Genomic DNA, 13,248 nt, shown 5'->3' on the forward strand with positions numbered 1-13,248 from the left:
ATTTAGCACTTAAAATGGGGAGAAAACATGCATGCACAGAACTGAGTAAACAGTAAGTTTTTAGAGGAGATCCCTCTTGTCTTGCAAAACGGAGCAGCACAAGGAAGCTGCTGTGGGCAGGAGGGCGCCGGCAGCTCAGCACCGCGGAGGACGGCTATGCGTCTTCCCTGCGCCGCACAAAGGAGCAAGACGGACAGGTCACGGCTCTCACCGGACTTGCAGGGAAGAGGTAACAAAGCACAGCAGTACGGGAGTCGGCAGAGTGGCTGTATAGGAAAAGGGACAAGAGTGATGTCAGTGAGGGCTCGGGAGGGCCTTCCAGTGGAAGGGACGCCGAGACTGAATCTTGGAGGAGGAGGCAGGTGAAGGGCACCTGCACTTGTGTGTTGGTGGGAAGGGGCATCTGGGGAGTACATTCAAGGCAGGGGCAGGAGGTGGGAGCGAGCGAGAACCTGGTATCTTCAGAGAACTGAAGTCAGCTCAGTGCGGCAGGAACGTAGGGTCGGGGAAAGCATGGCGTGAGACAATGTTGGAAAGATAGGGGCTCATGCTGTGGTAGATTTTATAAACCATATTAAGAAGATGGGACTTTATTATAGGAGCAATGAAAAGCCACTGAAAGGTATTAAGCAAGAGAGTGATGAAATCACATTTGCATTTTAGATCACTCTGGCTGCAAGGGAGATTGAAAAGAAGCAGAACTGGGAGCCAGGAGATATTTAAGAGGCCCTGCAGCAACGCAGGCAAAGAGATGGGCTGGGATACGGCACAGGCATGAAAGCAAGTGAACGCGCTCCAGGAAAATCCACAGGCAAGGCCAGGATTGGCCATGAGGCGTCAGGGCTATGGAATCAAGGACCCTGGAAACCTTTACGTTAGGCACCTGGGTAATAGGATGTGCCCTTTACAAGTGGTGTCGATTTGGCAGAGGAGGGTGGGAGGGTGACGGGAGAGGAGAAAGCAGTTGAGCTTTGGGTGTGGTATGCCCTAGGGCCCGTGGTACCCCAAGAGCACATGGAGTCATCCTGAGAGGAACAGACATGGGGCTCAAGGAAGACATTTCAGCCAGAGACATCAATTTGGAGGAACGTATAGACATTCACTGGATTCTTGGCAATGGATGAGAAAGGAAGAGGGTCCAGGACAGAACCCCGGGAAGCACTCATTTGTAAGGGATGTGTAAGGGAAGGCGAGCATGCCGGGGAGCTGGAGATGGAATTGCCAGCGAGGCAGGAGGAAAACCAAGACAGTCTGGACCAACAAGTGGTGATGACCAGGAGGGCAGAAAGAGCAGAGAGTTCAGAGTGGAGACTGCTGGGAATGGATCGCAGATGCAGCCACAGTAAAACTACTTCTAGTTTCAACTGGATTAGGAACTTAGTCGAGAGGCCATAGTTCGAGTCCCTTCCAGACTTAAGACAAGTGTAAGCAGGTAAACATTCAACCTCCACTGAATGTATTTCAGCCTCCCTGGAGTACACGTTCTAGTATTTTATTTCTTAAGCTGGATGGTGGGTACCTGAGTATGTATTAAGTGTTTCTGAATATCTTTCTGTGTGTCTGATACAGTTCATAATAAATGTGACATGCATATTGGTGACTGAAAGGAAGTCAGATTATTGAACAGCATGTCAAGTTATATTTCTATTTATGTAAAACTTAGATTTACATCCACAGAGATATACGTGCACAGGGAGATGGTCATTAGTTATTTCAACAATGATTGTTTCTGGTTAGTCAGATTTAAGGTCATTTGTACTTTCTTTTTGAGCTTTTCTATATTGTTTGATTTTTTACAATGTACACAGTAGCAGTTTTCTACAAATAACAAAACCACAAAGCAAAGTATAGAAAGTTCTACCCCACATGGTCACACAGTGGGTTAAGAGGCCGTGCTGGACCCTGAGGGGAGCGCAGAGGGCAGAGTCCCACCCATGTCTTCTTGTTGGATAAGCCAGACCGGGAGCAGCCGTCAGCATTGCCCCTACAGCGGTGTTCTCACTCTGACGGGCAGAGAGAGGAGACACAAAGGGGACAAAAACCAAGGGAAGAATCCTTTTCGTGTGCCTAAAGACCCACATGACCTACTCCGCACGCCCTCTCAGGACAGCGGCATCCGAAGGGAAGTAATCCTCCCTCACTTCTGTGCCTGCCTCGTCTTTCACAGACCAGGCAGCAGAGGTCAGAGAGCCCTGGCTTCAACTCCACATGGAGCCTCTTATTTCAGCGTGACTTTGGACAATTTACATCCACAAGCCTTTTCTCTTGTACTGTAAACTGGAAACAATTTTCAAAAGCTGCCTAAGAGAGTTGTTGCCTTGAGGGTAAAGAGGTCAAACATGGGGAGTAGTTAGAGGAGGAGCTAGCGCACAGCAAGTGATCAACAAGTGGGGGCCAGTTAGTGTCTCTCAGAACAAGGACACAGCCCAGCAAGCTTTGGATCTGGAACACTCCCACCACCACGGACAATCGCCATCCCAGCGGCCAGCCTGCAACCTCTGACACCTTGAACTGCTCCTCCCTCAGTTTCTGAACCTCCAGCCCAGTCTTGGGCGCTCTCCTGAGACCTCCACCATCAGTGTGCCCTCCGCTCCACACTTACCTATTTAGCATATTGGACTGGTAGATTCTCTTCTCGTGGGTGTTGTAACAACTGCTCTTGGGCTCAGGGATGAAGCTGTGTTCGGACAGCATGTCGGAAGCGGCGGTGGTGATGATGGCGATTCCATCCCTCACTCTGGCAGGTAGGCCATAGTCCCATTCATCGTAGGACACAGAGATCAGCCCGGTGGGGAACTCCGAGGGCACTGTGTCTGTATCCCCGGCCACCAGACTAGGCACAATCCACGTGTAGCCGTAGCCAGTCAGCCCGACTGAGTTAGCCACTTCAAAGATGTAGGTGGCTTCCTCCTTAGTGCAATAAAGAAGAATGATGGGGCTTTGAAGTTTCTTGAGCTGGTTCTGGATCTTAGAATCTCCATCATCCAGGGACATGTCCAGCAGGAGGACTTCCTCTAACTCCCAGCCCACGAAGCTGTTCTCGATGGTGCTGCGAATCTTGTTTACAAAGTCCTGGTAGCCAGGGAAGTAGGTGGTGACGATGGAGAAGATGTACCAGTCATACTCCTCCATGATGTTGAGCATCACAGAGGCTTGCTGTTCAATCGATGGGCCAAACTGGAAGAACATGGAGGATTCATCCTGGAGGAGTAAAGATATGGAAAAAAAGAGAGAAAAATCAAAACAAAGATGGTGAGGGGAGAGTTCAAACCAGTTATATACAAGGATTTGTGTTCAAGGATTTACTTTTTCCATATAATGCCTTTAAAATTGGATATGTTTGACACAATTAATAGCACATTGAGTTTCCTCTCTCTCTTCCACTCTGATAATGAGATATGAAGTTAGAGAAAGGCACAAACAGGACCTAAGCTACAAGTTAGAATGACGTGTATTCAAGGTCATACGTGATTAAGCTTTATTTTAGAACAACGCATAAGGATTGATTGTGCCTTCTCTTACCTACACGAGGCCATGGGTCTCCATCTGACCTGTGTATGACACACAACTCTCTGTCAATTCTAAACATCTTATGTTTTCTCACGCCTTTCGAGGGAGAAGTCATTTTAAATTTGTCCCACTTTAGGCTGTATTTCACCTGCTGCTCTAAGATGTCAAGCCCTGCATTTTATCTCCACCTTGCAGCTAGAAGAATCTGAAACCACAAGTGAAGACTCTCTCAGCCTTGTCCTTCTCTCTCAGTCCATTTTCCCCCGACTTCCTCCTGGGTAATGGCATCTCTTTGCTGGGTTAGTGGCCCCTGTCTTCTTATCTGATGGTTCATCTCCATTTTATAACAATCCAGGCTAACAAAATTGTGTTATTCTCAAAGGGGTGGTTCTTTTTTATCCCCAAAACCAGAGCTTCAAAGTACAGTTACAAGAGATCAGGCTTTTAAACAAAATTACATGGCAAATTCTTAGTTCAGGAACATATTGTTGTACAGCTGAGAAATCGCTGAGCATTTTTTGGGCACCCACTATCGAAAAAAAAATACAGGCTAGAAAATATCCAGCTGGTGTCCAAAGACCCTGATTCGGCAATAAAGCTGCCAGCCCCTGGGCTCTGCCAGAGCCGTGTCTGCTTCGTGTGGCCTGAGCGCTTCACATTTCCCACAGGTGGTCCAGTAATGAACAGCTGATGCTCAGTCATTTGGGGGCAGTTCTTTCTGCTAAGGGTAAAGTGGTGCTTATAATGGCCCCCTCCCCTGGCTTAAACAGACAGTCAAAGAGGAGCCTCACAGGACTATGAAGTTCAGAGAAGCAGAGAGGGTGGGGCATGGGAAATGGGTGGGGAGGGCACGGGAATCAATTCAGAACAAAATAATGACTTCATATGCGTTCATTCCAGCGGTAGCCAGCCCCTGCTCCTGGTCTTCTCTCATTTCAACACAAATATGTACTGCTCTTCAGGTGAAGCTGACCTTGTCCTTATGTTTGTACGATACAGAAGGAATCCAGGACAACAAAGCTGAATTAGTACAAGACTTGTCAGGGGCCCACAGAGAAACACAACAACAGAAAAGGAAGGCTAGTGACAAAACAACTCACTCAGAATGGTTATCACTTTAAAGCAATAGCCATCTGTTTTCCTTGCTACTTCCAGCTAAATTAGAGAATTTGGGGATTCTCAAATGAGATGAACCATCACTTGAGTTTTCATAAGCCCAGCGCATATAACAAAGTGACAAAAGCTTCCAAATGTGCCTTAAAATGTGCAGGCTTAGGATGAAAGGGATCTCAACTGTAAACAAAGTAAGTCTGCCCACTCGCTGATAAATGAACATACCTTATCACAAAGAGGTTCTTGAATACCCACAAAGTTCCATCTACAGTGAAACCACAGCATTTCAAATACAGCTAGAGCTAGCCCTGAAGAAAACTCATGGAGGTCCACAGTAAGCGAGCCCATGCTAATGAAACTGGATTTAGAAGAAAACCGATCTATTACACACCAACGTGACCCTCTTCTCTCTTAGTCTTCTCTTAAAACTGTCTCACAATTATAAATGTGCTCCTAAAGAAATTGCCGGCTACTATGTGAAGAAAGCCAATGTATGGTGAAAGTAAGAAAAGAGAAAAATTAATATGGCTCCATCTTACCCTCACTGCATCCTCACCTTACCTCCTAATTCTATTGTCCTTCGCGATCAACCTTTTTCTAATTTCTCTGCTCCCACCATGCCTCATTCAACCATTTTCTCTTGCCAATCCTTCATTAAAAAAGGATGCTTTACATGACCATTTTATCTCTGGCACCAAGAGGAGGTTAATGAAACCAAACAGAAATCAGAAGACAGAGTTATAGCTTGGGCAAATGTTTCCTGGTATGATGAGTGGTCTAGTGTTATTAATTTAGTTGACACATCAATCTGGTATATAGCAATTGGGAATGAAACAACTCTTTTTCAACAAAGCTTTGGGCTAACTATAAGTTGTAAGCAGTGACAGGCTTTGCAAATTATGGTCACAGCCACAAATCAAAGAGCAATCTTCACGTGTGCATGGAGTGGAAAGGACTGGTGGCCACACATCCATCTTTGCAGGCACCTAGCATGCACTGTGATCACCACAAGAAGTAGCATCTTCTAGGCTGAAGGACAGGGATGTAATTCAGTGTGCAGCTCACTGCACTTCCCCACTTACATTTTTATCTCCTTATTTCATTACAAAATGTTATATGCTCAGGTCCTTGGAGCAGTCTCCTCTTCCTATGGAAGATTCCCAGTTAAATTTATTGCATGAATGTACTTCTTCAACTTGCCTTGAGAGCATCTTTAAGGTAGTCCTAGGTAAAGGGCTACCGTGACTGACAGGTGCAGTTAGCACAGGGAAGGTACGACTGCACATTAGATCCATCAGTCTCAAAATGTTATGTTGAACCGCATCACGTTGATGTTCATGGTGTTTACGTGCTAATAAGAAGAAACAAAAATAGGTACTTTTTTCATTCAATTAACTGTCTCAGGAAATAACTGCCTAAAGCATCATCATTACATGAGTTTCTTCTTAATCACTGAGATCGCCTACAGATCCACTTCAGACATAAAGGATTAACTACCTGAGATGCTGATGGGGCCCCTAGCAATTGGTTTCAGCTGTCAGCCCATTTTGGGGATTGCGTCAGCTAAAGAGAACCGCTTCACCCAAGGTCACGTCCCCTTCCTGGGCTAAAGTGCACTGAATGGCTGTTGTCATGGAGTCTAAAGACCCGGTCCTCTTGCCCTAATTCTGGGCAACTCTGAAGGGTCAGTCTGTCTTTAGAACTTCCCACAGATTGACTTGAGCTTCCATCAAAACTGCATCACAGCTGCGCTCCCCTCTTTGCCCGCTCCTGCCCAATTTCCCCTTCCTTTCACTGTGCTGATCTCAAGAGCACCCCCTCATAAACCTCCGGTACACTACTCAGTCTCAGACTCAGCTTCTCAGGGAACCCAGCTCCACACTTTATCCATCTTCCTGTTTTCAACACGGAAAAGAGATGGGCTTAAAACAAAATGTGGTTTCTATTTTCAAATAGAGAAATGACTAATATCGTAGAAAGATAAGTCTTTGCCCATTAGCTCCAGAGGAGAAAACTGGGACCAATGGGCAGAAATACTAAAAGGCACTGTTTGGTTCAATATAAGAAGTACATTTGCAACAATTATAGCTGTTTAAAATGAAATGGCCCTCATAAGATGGTGAGATCTCTGTTGCTATGCACATTCAAAAAGGAGCTGGACTATCATGGGATAAAGGGATTCTCCTCAGTGCTCCATCTGGAAAATGTCTTGCTCATCTTTCAGAACTTGTTCAAAAGTCAGCTTTTTAATGCATATCGTCTTTTCTAACTTCCTCAGGTCAAGTTAGTTCTCTTTCCCCTGTGTTTTATAGTATTTTATAAATGCCCCTATCATAACATTTATTTGATAAAAACTTTATTGAAGTATAGTTGATGTATAATATTATCTACAGGTGTACAATACAGTGATTCACACTTTTTAAAGGTTACATTCCATTTATAGTTATTATACAATATTGGCTGTATTCCCCATGTTGCACAATATATCCTTATAGCTTATTTTATACATAATAGTTTGTACCTCTTAATCCTCTACCCCAATCTTGTTCTTTCCCTCTTCCCTCTCCCTGCTGGTTATCACCAGTTTACTCCCTACATCTGTTAGTCTGCTTCATTTTTGTTATACTCACTAGTTTGCTGTATTTTTTTAGATTTCACATATAAATATTGTCTTTCTCTGTCTGACTTATTTCACTTAGCATAACATCATCCAAGTCCATCCATGTTGCCACAAATGTCAATTCTTCATTCTTTTTTATGGCTGAGTAGTATTCCATTTTGTGTGTGTGCGTGCGCGCATGTGTGTATACCACATCTTCTTTATCCATTCATCTGTTGATGGGCACTTAGGATGCTTCCATATCTTGGCAATTGTAAATAACACTGCTATGAACATTGGGGTGTATGCATCTTTTTGAATTAGTGTTCTTGTTCTTTTTGAATATATACCCAGGAGTGGAATGGATGGCTTAGATAGTGGCTCTACTTTTAGTTTTTTGAGAAATCTCCATACTGTTTTCCATCATGGCTGCACCACTTTACATTCCCACCAACAGTGTATGAGGGTTCCCTTTTCTCACAGGAAGCCTATATGCCTGCCTCATCCCATTAGAAAAATATATGTTTCTCAAGATCAGGAACTGTACCTTATTCATATCTGGATCTCTAGGTAGCACAGGAAAAAATACTTAAATGTTTGTTGTATTAATATTATAAAGAAGACTCCTTTATTCAGTGGGAGAGTAATTAAAATGACCTTGATTGTCTCAACTGGTCCAAATTTCTATGCTGATGGCACATATCTACTGCACAGAAATAAGGAATGCCCGAAGAGTTGTGCACTTTAACAAAATGTGAGGGGCTCCACCCTCCAGCCAGGCAAAGGCAGCAAGTGTACCAGCCCCATCTCCACTCCTCTCTGCAGCAAATTCCTTGAAAGCATCATCTGTGGCTTACTTCTTCCAACTCGGCTTCTCCCATTCTCTCTTACACAAACTCCAGTCAGATTTTTCCACCCTAGCACCCCACTAAAAGTCTTCTTGTGAGAGGCAGTTGCGACTCTGGTATTGCCAGCTCCAACGTCCATCTCCTGTAAGCAGCCTCTGACATGGGTGATCGCTTGCTCCCAGGCATGCTTTCTCCTCTTGGCTTCCAGGGCCTCACATTCTCTTGACTTTCCTCCTACCTTATTGGTTGCTGTTCCTCCATTGCCTTTGCTAGTTTCTCCTCTTCCTTCCGACCTTTTGAAACTGGAGTGCCCAAGGGTCAATCCTTGGTCTCATTTCATTTCTACAAGCATTTGTCTCCTCGGAAATCTCATTCAGTCTCCTGATTTAAATCCAATTTCTACCCTGTTAACTTCACACCTCTTTCTGCAAAACTTCAAACTTCCACATCAAACTGCCTATATTACAGCTCCACTTGGATATCTCTGAAATATCTCCAACATTGCCCAAACTCAGCCTTTCCCATTTCAGTTAAAGGCTACTCGAACTTTCTAGTTTCAATGCCTCTCTTTCTCTGGAATCCTATATCCAACCAGTCAGGAAACCTAGATTACCTGACCTTCAAAATGTATCTAGAACAAAACCTTTTTTCACCAGCTCTGTTTGAGCCACCATCATCCTTCACCCAATCACTGAAAGAGCCTTCTAACTGGCCTCCCTGCCTCTGCCCCTGACTCCTACAGTCTATGCTCAACAAAGAAGCAAGATGATCCTTTTAAAGCTTAAATCATAAGATGTTACTCTCTGCCCCAAACCCTCAATGACTTCCCAATGCACTGAAAGGAAAGCGTCAACAACGTTGATTTTGACCCCCGTTGCCCCTGAGATCCACCTCCTCCCTCTCTCTCTTCTCCAAGCACTCTGACCTCTCTTAAACACATTTGCACATTCCTGCTTCAGACCTTTATTCAAGCTATTTCCTCTGCCTGAAACACTTCTTCCAGCTATCCGGGGATCCTCAGGGCTAGCACACACGCCTGTTTTTGGTCTTTGCTAAAACCTCACCTTTTCCACAAAGCCTAATCCTGAGCTTGCAGTGCAATACTACAGCTGTGCTTTCCTGTCACAGGCAGGCCTGAGCCCCCTCACCCTGCTCAGCTTTTTCTTTTTGCCATAGCATTTATCACCATCTAACAGACAATATGACATATTTATTATGAATGTAAGCCTCTTCCCAACTAGAGTGTAAACACCATGAGAGCAGGGATCAATTTATCTGTTCATTGCTGTAACTCAGCACCTAGGATGGGGGCCTGGTCCAAAGTGGGCTCTCAAATTTGTTGAATTGTAAAATGTGGTAATTTTCCATTGTGTGTGTGTGTGTACTAACATCTTCTTTATCCATTCACCCACTGGTGGGCATTTAGGTTGCTTCCATGTCTTGGCTACTGCAAATAAGACCGCAATGGGAGAGCATGTATGTTTTTTAGTTAGTTTTCATTTTCTTCAGATAAATACCCAGAAGTGGGATTGCTGAATCATATGATAGTTCTATGTTTAATTTTTTAGGAAACTCCATACTGTTTTCCATAGTGGCTGTACACTCCCACCAACAATGCGTGAGGGTTCCCTCTTCTCCACATTCTCACCAAAACTTGTCACTTCTTATCTTTTTGAGAATATCCATTCTAACAGGTGTGAGGTCATATCTCACCTGGTTTTGATTTGCATTTCCCTGGTAATTAGTGATGTTGAGTATCTTTTCATGTGCCTGTTGGCCACATGGATTTCTTTCTCAAAAAATGTCTGTTCAAGTCCTCTGCCCATTTTTTTAATCAGATTGTTTTTGCTATTGAGTTATATGAGTTCTTTATATATTTTGGATATTAACCCTGTATCAGATTTATGATTTACAAATACTTCTCTCATTTAGTAGATTGTCTTTTCATTTTGTTGATGACTTCCTTTGCTGTGCAGAAGCATTTCAGTCTGATGTAGTACCACTTGTTTATTTTGCTTCTCTATTACTCAGCCATAAAAAAGAATGGAATCTTGCCATTTATGACAACATGGATGGACCTTGAGGGCATTATGCTAAGTGAAATAAATCAGACAGAGAAAAGACAAATGCCATATGATTTCACTTATATGTGGACTCTAAAAAAAAACCCAAACAAACAAATCAAATCAAATCAAAACAAAACAAACAAAAAAGCCAAGCTCACAGATACAGTGAACAGACTGGTGGTTGCCAGAGGCAGGGGGTGGGGGAAAGGGAGTCAAAGGTACAAACTTCTAGTTATAAAATAAATACATTATGGGGACGTAAAGCACGACATGGTGACTATAGTTAACAATACTGCATATTTGAAAATTGCTAAGAGAGTAAATCTTAAATGCTCTCATCACAAGAAAAAAAAATGTTTGTAATATGTATGGTAACAAGTGGTAATTAGACTAATTGTGATCAATTCACAGCGTTTACGAATATGGAATCATTATGGTGAAAACCCGAAACTAACATAATGTTACGTGTCAATTATGCCTCAATAAAAAAATGCCGCAATTGATGTAGCAACCAGACATTTCACAAATCTAGTTTACGTCTGCTGGCTAACCGATTGACAATATACTTTTCTAGTATCTTAAAGTCTCTTACATTATTTAAATCTTAGCGCTTTATAATATCATAGGGATTATGATCCTACTAGGATATTCATGTAGTTTCAGATTAAATAAATGTGATTTTTCTTCTAGTCCCTCTTCCTAGTATATGAGTAGAAAAGTCCTTCTGTTCTCCTTCTAAATTCAGTTTTTAAGGAAGATGTGTGTTTGATTAAAGGCTAGGACTGCTAGGCTTTGGCTGGAAGCTTTCTCTGGTGCCACCAGGTTTAGAAGGCAAGTGAGAAATGATGGGCTGGGGGGGTCAGGTTCGCCCCAGCGGGGTTGGTCCTGGGCGTTTCTTCTTCACTTCTTCCACACTGAGCACAGAGGGAAGCAGAACATGGGGACAAAATTCTCTTTCCTCTCCCAACATAGGGGAAGGATTTTCTCTCCCCACCTAATTCCAAGAGACCCCCTTCTTTGATGACTATAAATTCGGATTCCAACCATCATTTTCTTCAGGTGACTAACACTGGTATTAGCTATTTAGGGTGGGTTTGAATAGCGTCAGAGTTTTGTGAGCAATGCCTTGCAAGAAAAAAAAAAAAAAAGCCCAGTGTTCTCCAGCCTCACCATTAATCAGAAATATCATGACTGAAACACACAGTGGACACTCACTGGTGGAGAACCATGATCTTTCCTGCCAGTTAAATGCCAGACTCATTCTTTCTAAACCCTCGCACACAAAGGAGAACACTCTGGGTTTTCAAAAGCCCATGAGCAGATACTCAAGCAGATTGAGCTAGTCTAAGAGCCATTCTGGATAACTAAACAACTCCCACAGAACTCAGCATTTTCTTCCTTATTTTTTCTTTTAGAAGATAATTTTGCTTTCCCCTTGAATTTTGCCCCATTTTCCTCCCTGAGCCTCCCTCTTGGATGTGTTTCAATAGCTGAATTTAAGCCACAGATGAGAAACAAACTAAAGGTACTTACTTTGAGAATGTCTACATGGTTCTTCCTCTTCTAGGTCTCAGACAATGTTATAGCAAGAAGAAAGCTTATAAGTAACAGACAGGGCAATAAAAGGAGAAGGATAAAAAGGCCGATTCCCTCTCGCTAAGACACCCAAGTGAATTACAGAGTTAAGTCAGGGAGCGAAGGGACTGGAGAGGACCAAGAGAACGTCCAGAATGTGCTCCTGCGCCTCTGGAAGGTATCAAGATGCCAAAACCTACCGCATTTCATCTTAAATTAAAACTCCTCTCTGTGGCTTGCTCCACTGTGTACATGAAAACAACTCTCAGATATACTGACTTGTATTTTTATTAAGAGGTTCTTTTCTATAGAAGAACGAGCTGACAAGTTCAACAACAATCATGTTCTGTGACTGAATAAATGTACTTTTAAGTAAATGCAACCAAAGAAGGTAGGAGAACAGGAAAAGTTGGAAAAAAATCAAACAGATAGGGAAAAAATGATATAAATATTAAACTAACAGTATCAATTAGGCAGTGGGATTATCAATATCAGACTAAATTTATTCAGGCAAATTTACAAAATTAAGTGTGTTCAGAACAAATATAGATCTGAACATTTCAGGAGGGAGGGAAACAGGTTGGTGGAAGAGTGCATGCTTATAGCATGCACGAGGTCCTGGGTTCAATCCCCAGTACCTCCATTAAAAAAAAAAATAAAAGATCTGAACATTTCATAGGATAAAAGGAAGGGCATAATCAAACTAAAACATATAACTAAAGGAAAACAAAAAATTTTTTATTAGATATGAAATATTAAATCCCAAAGTGCCTATACCATCAAAACTTTCCGTTTAACTTAAGCCGAGAGGGTAGAGTTTACAGAAGAATTCTGGCCATTATTAAAAAACAGGATGAAGCACAGGCCAGTGATGGTACCTGACACACTAGCAGCACTTTTCAGAGTAAAGATGTTGACATCTGTCTCAAATACATTAACGTTCCCATCTCTTCATATGTATCTGATCAGAGCATCATATTCACATACCAGTGGGAGTGGAGAATTAAGGAAGCGCCCCTGAGACGGGAAGGGGAGAAAAGGCATTTTATATTTGATCAAGCTAAGAGTGCTGGTTCCTAATCTGTTCCTGAAAATAACAAAGCACTGGTTCTAGACACCATGATTATGTTCACACACGTGGGTTTTTTCAATAAATCCCTGGAATACAAAAAGTTCTTTGTCCTTCTATCCCTGTTTCTTATAGAAAGATGTAGCGTTGCTGAATTTAGAATTTGGACCCACCATGCTTATTTGGCACAGGTTAACAAGCCACTGTCTCCTATGGCAGAGAGAAGTTTTTTGAGAAAGTTTTCTCACCAAATATCCAGGGATCTGTTTTCCTAGGTCCCTGAATCGGGAAACTGATCGTTGCTTCCTCACATAAAGCCGAAGTACGGCTGTTCACAATTAACGCAGCCTTGAATTTATTCACTTGTCCCAAACCAATTCAGTCCTCCGTCTAAAAGAGGCAGCACATTTTGAAGGGCTCCAGAAATGAAAATAAAATTGCATACAGGCAGATTAAAAATATATATAT

General features: G+C 42.8%; 1 protein-coding gene across 1 annotated transcript in view; it reads right to left on the reverse strand.

Annotated features, from left to right (window-relative positions):
• Window positions 1–13,248, reverse strand: part of GRIN2B (glutamate ionotropic receptor NMDA type subunit 2B) — a 388,923-nt gene that overhangs the window by 172,715 nt on the left and 202,960 nt on the right. Inside the window, exon 4 of the mRNA XM_074357384.1 lies at window positions 2,603–3,201. Within this exon, the coding sequence (XP_074213485.1) occupies window positions 2,603–3,201 (599 nt within the window). The remainder of the gene's footprint in view (window positions 1–2,602; window positions 3,202–13,248) is intronic.

This window comes from Camelus bactrianus, chromosome 34 (genome assembly GCF_048773025.1).
Source record: "Camelus bactrianus isolate YW-2024 breed Bactrian camel chromosome 34, ASM4877302v1, whole genome shotgun sequence".
In the NCBI taxonomy this organism is placed as follows: Eukaryota; Metazoa; Chordata; class Mammalia; order Artiodactyla; family Camelidae; genus Camelus; species Camelus bactrianus.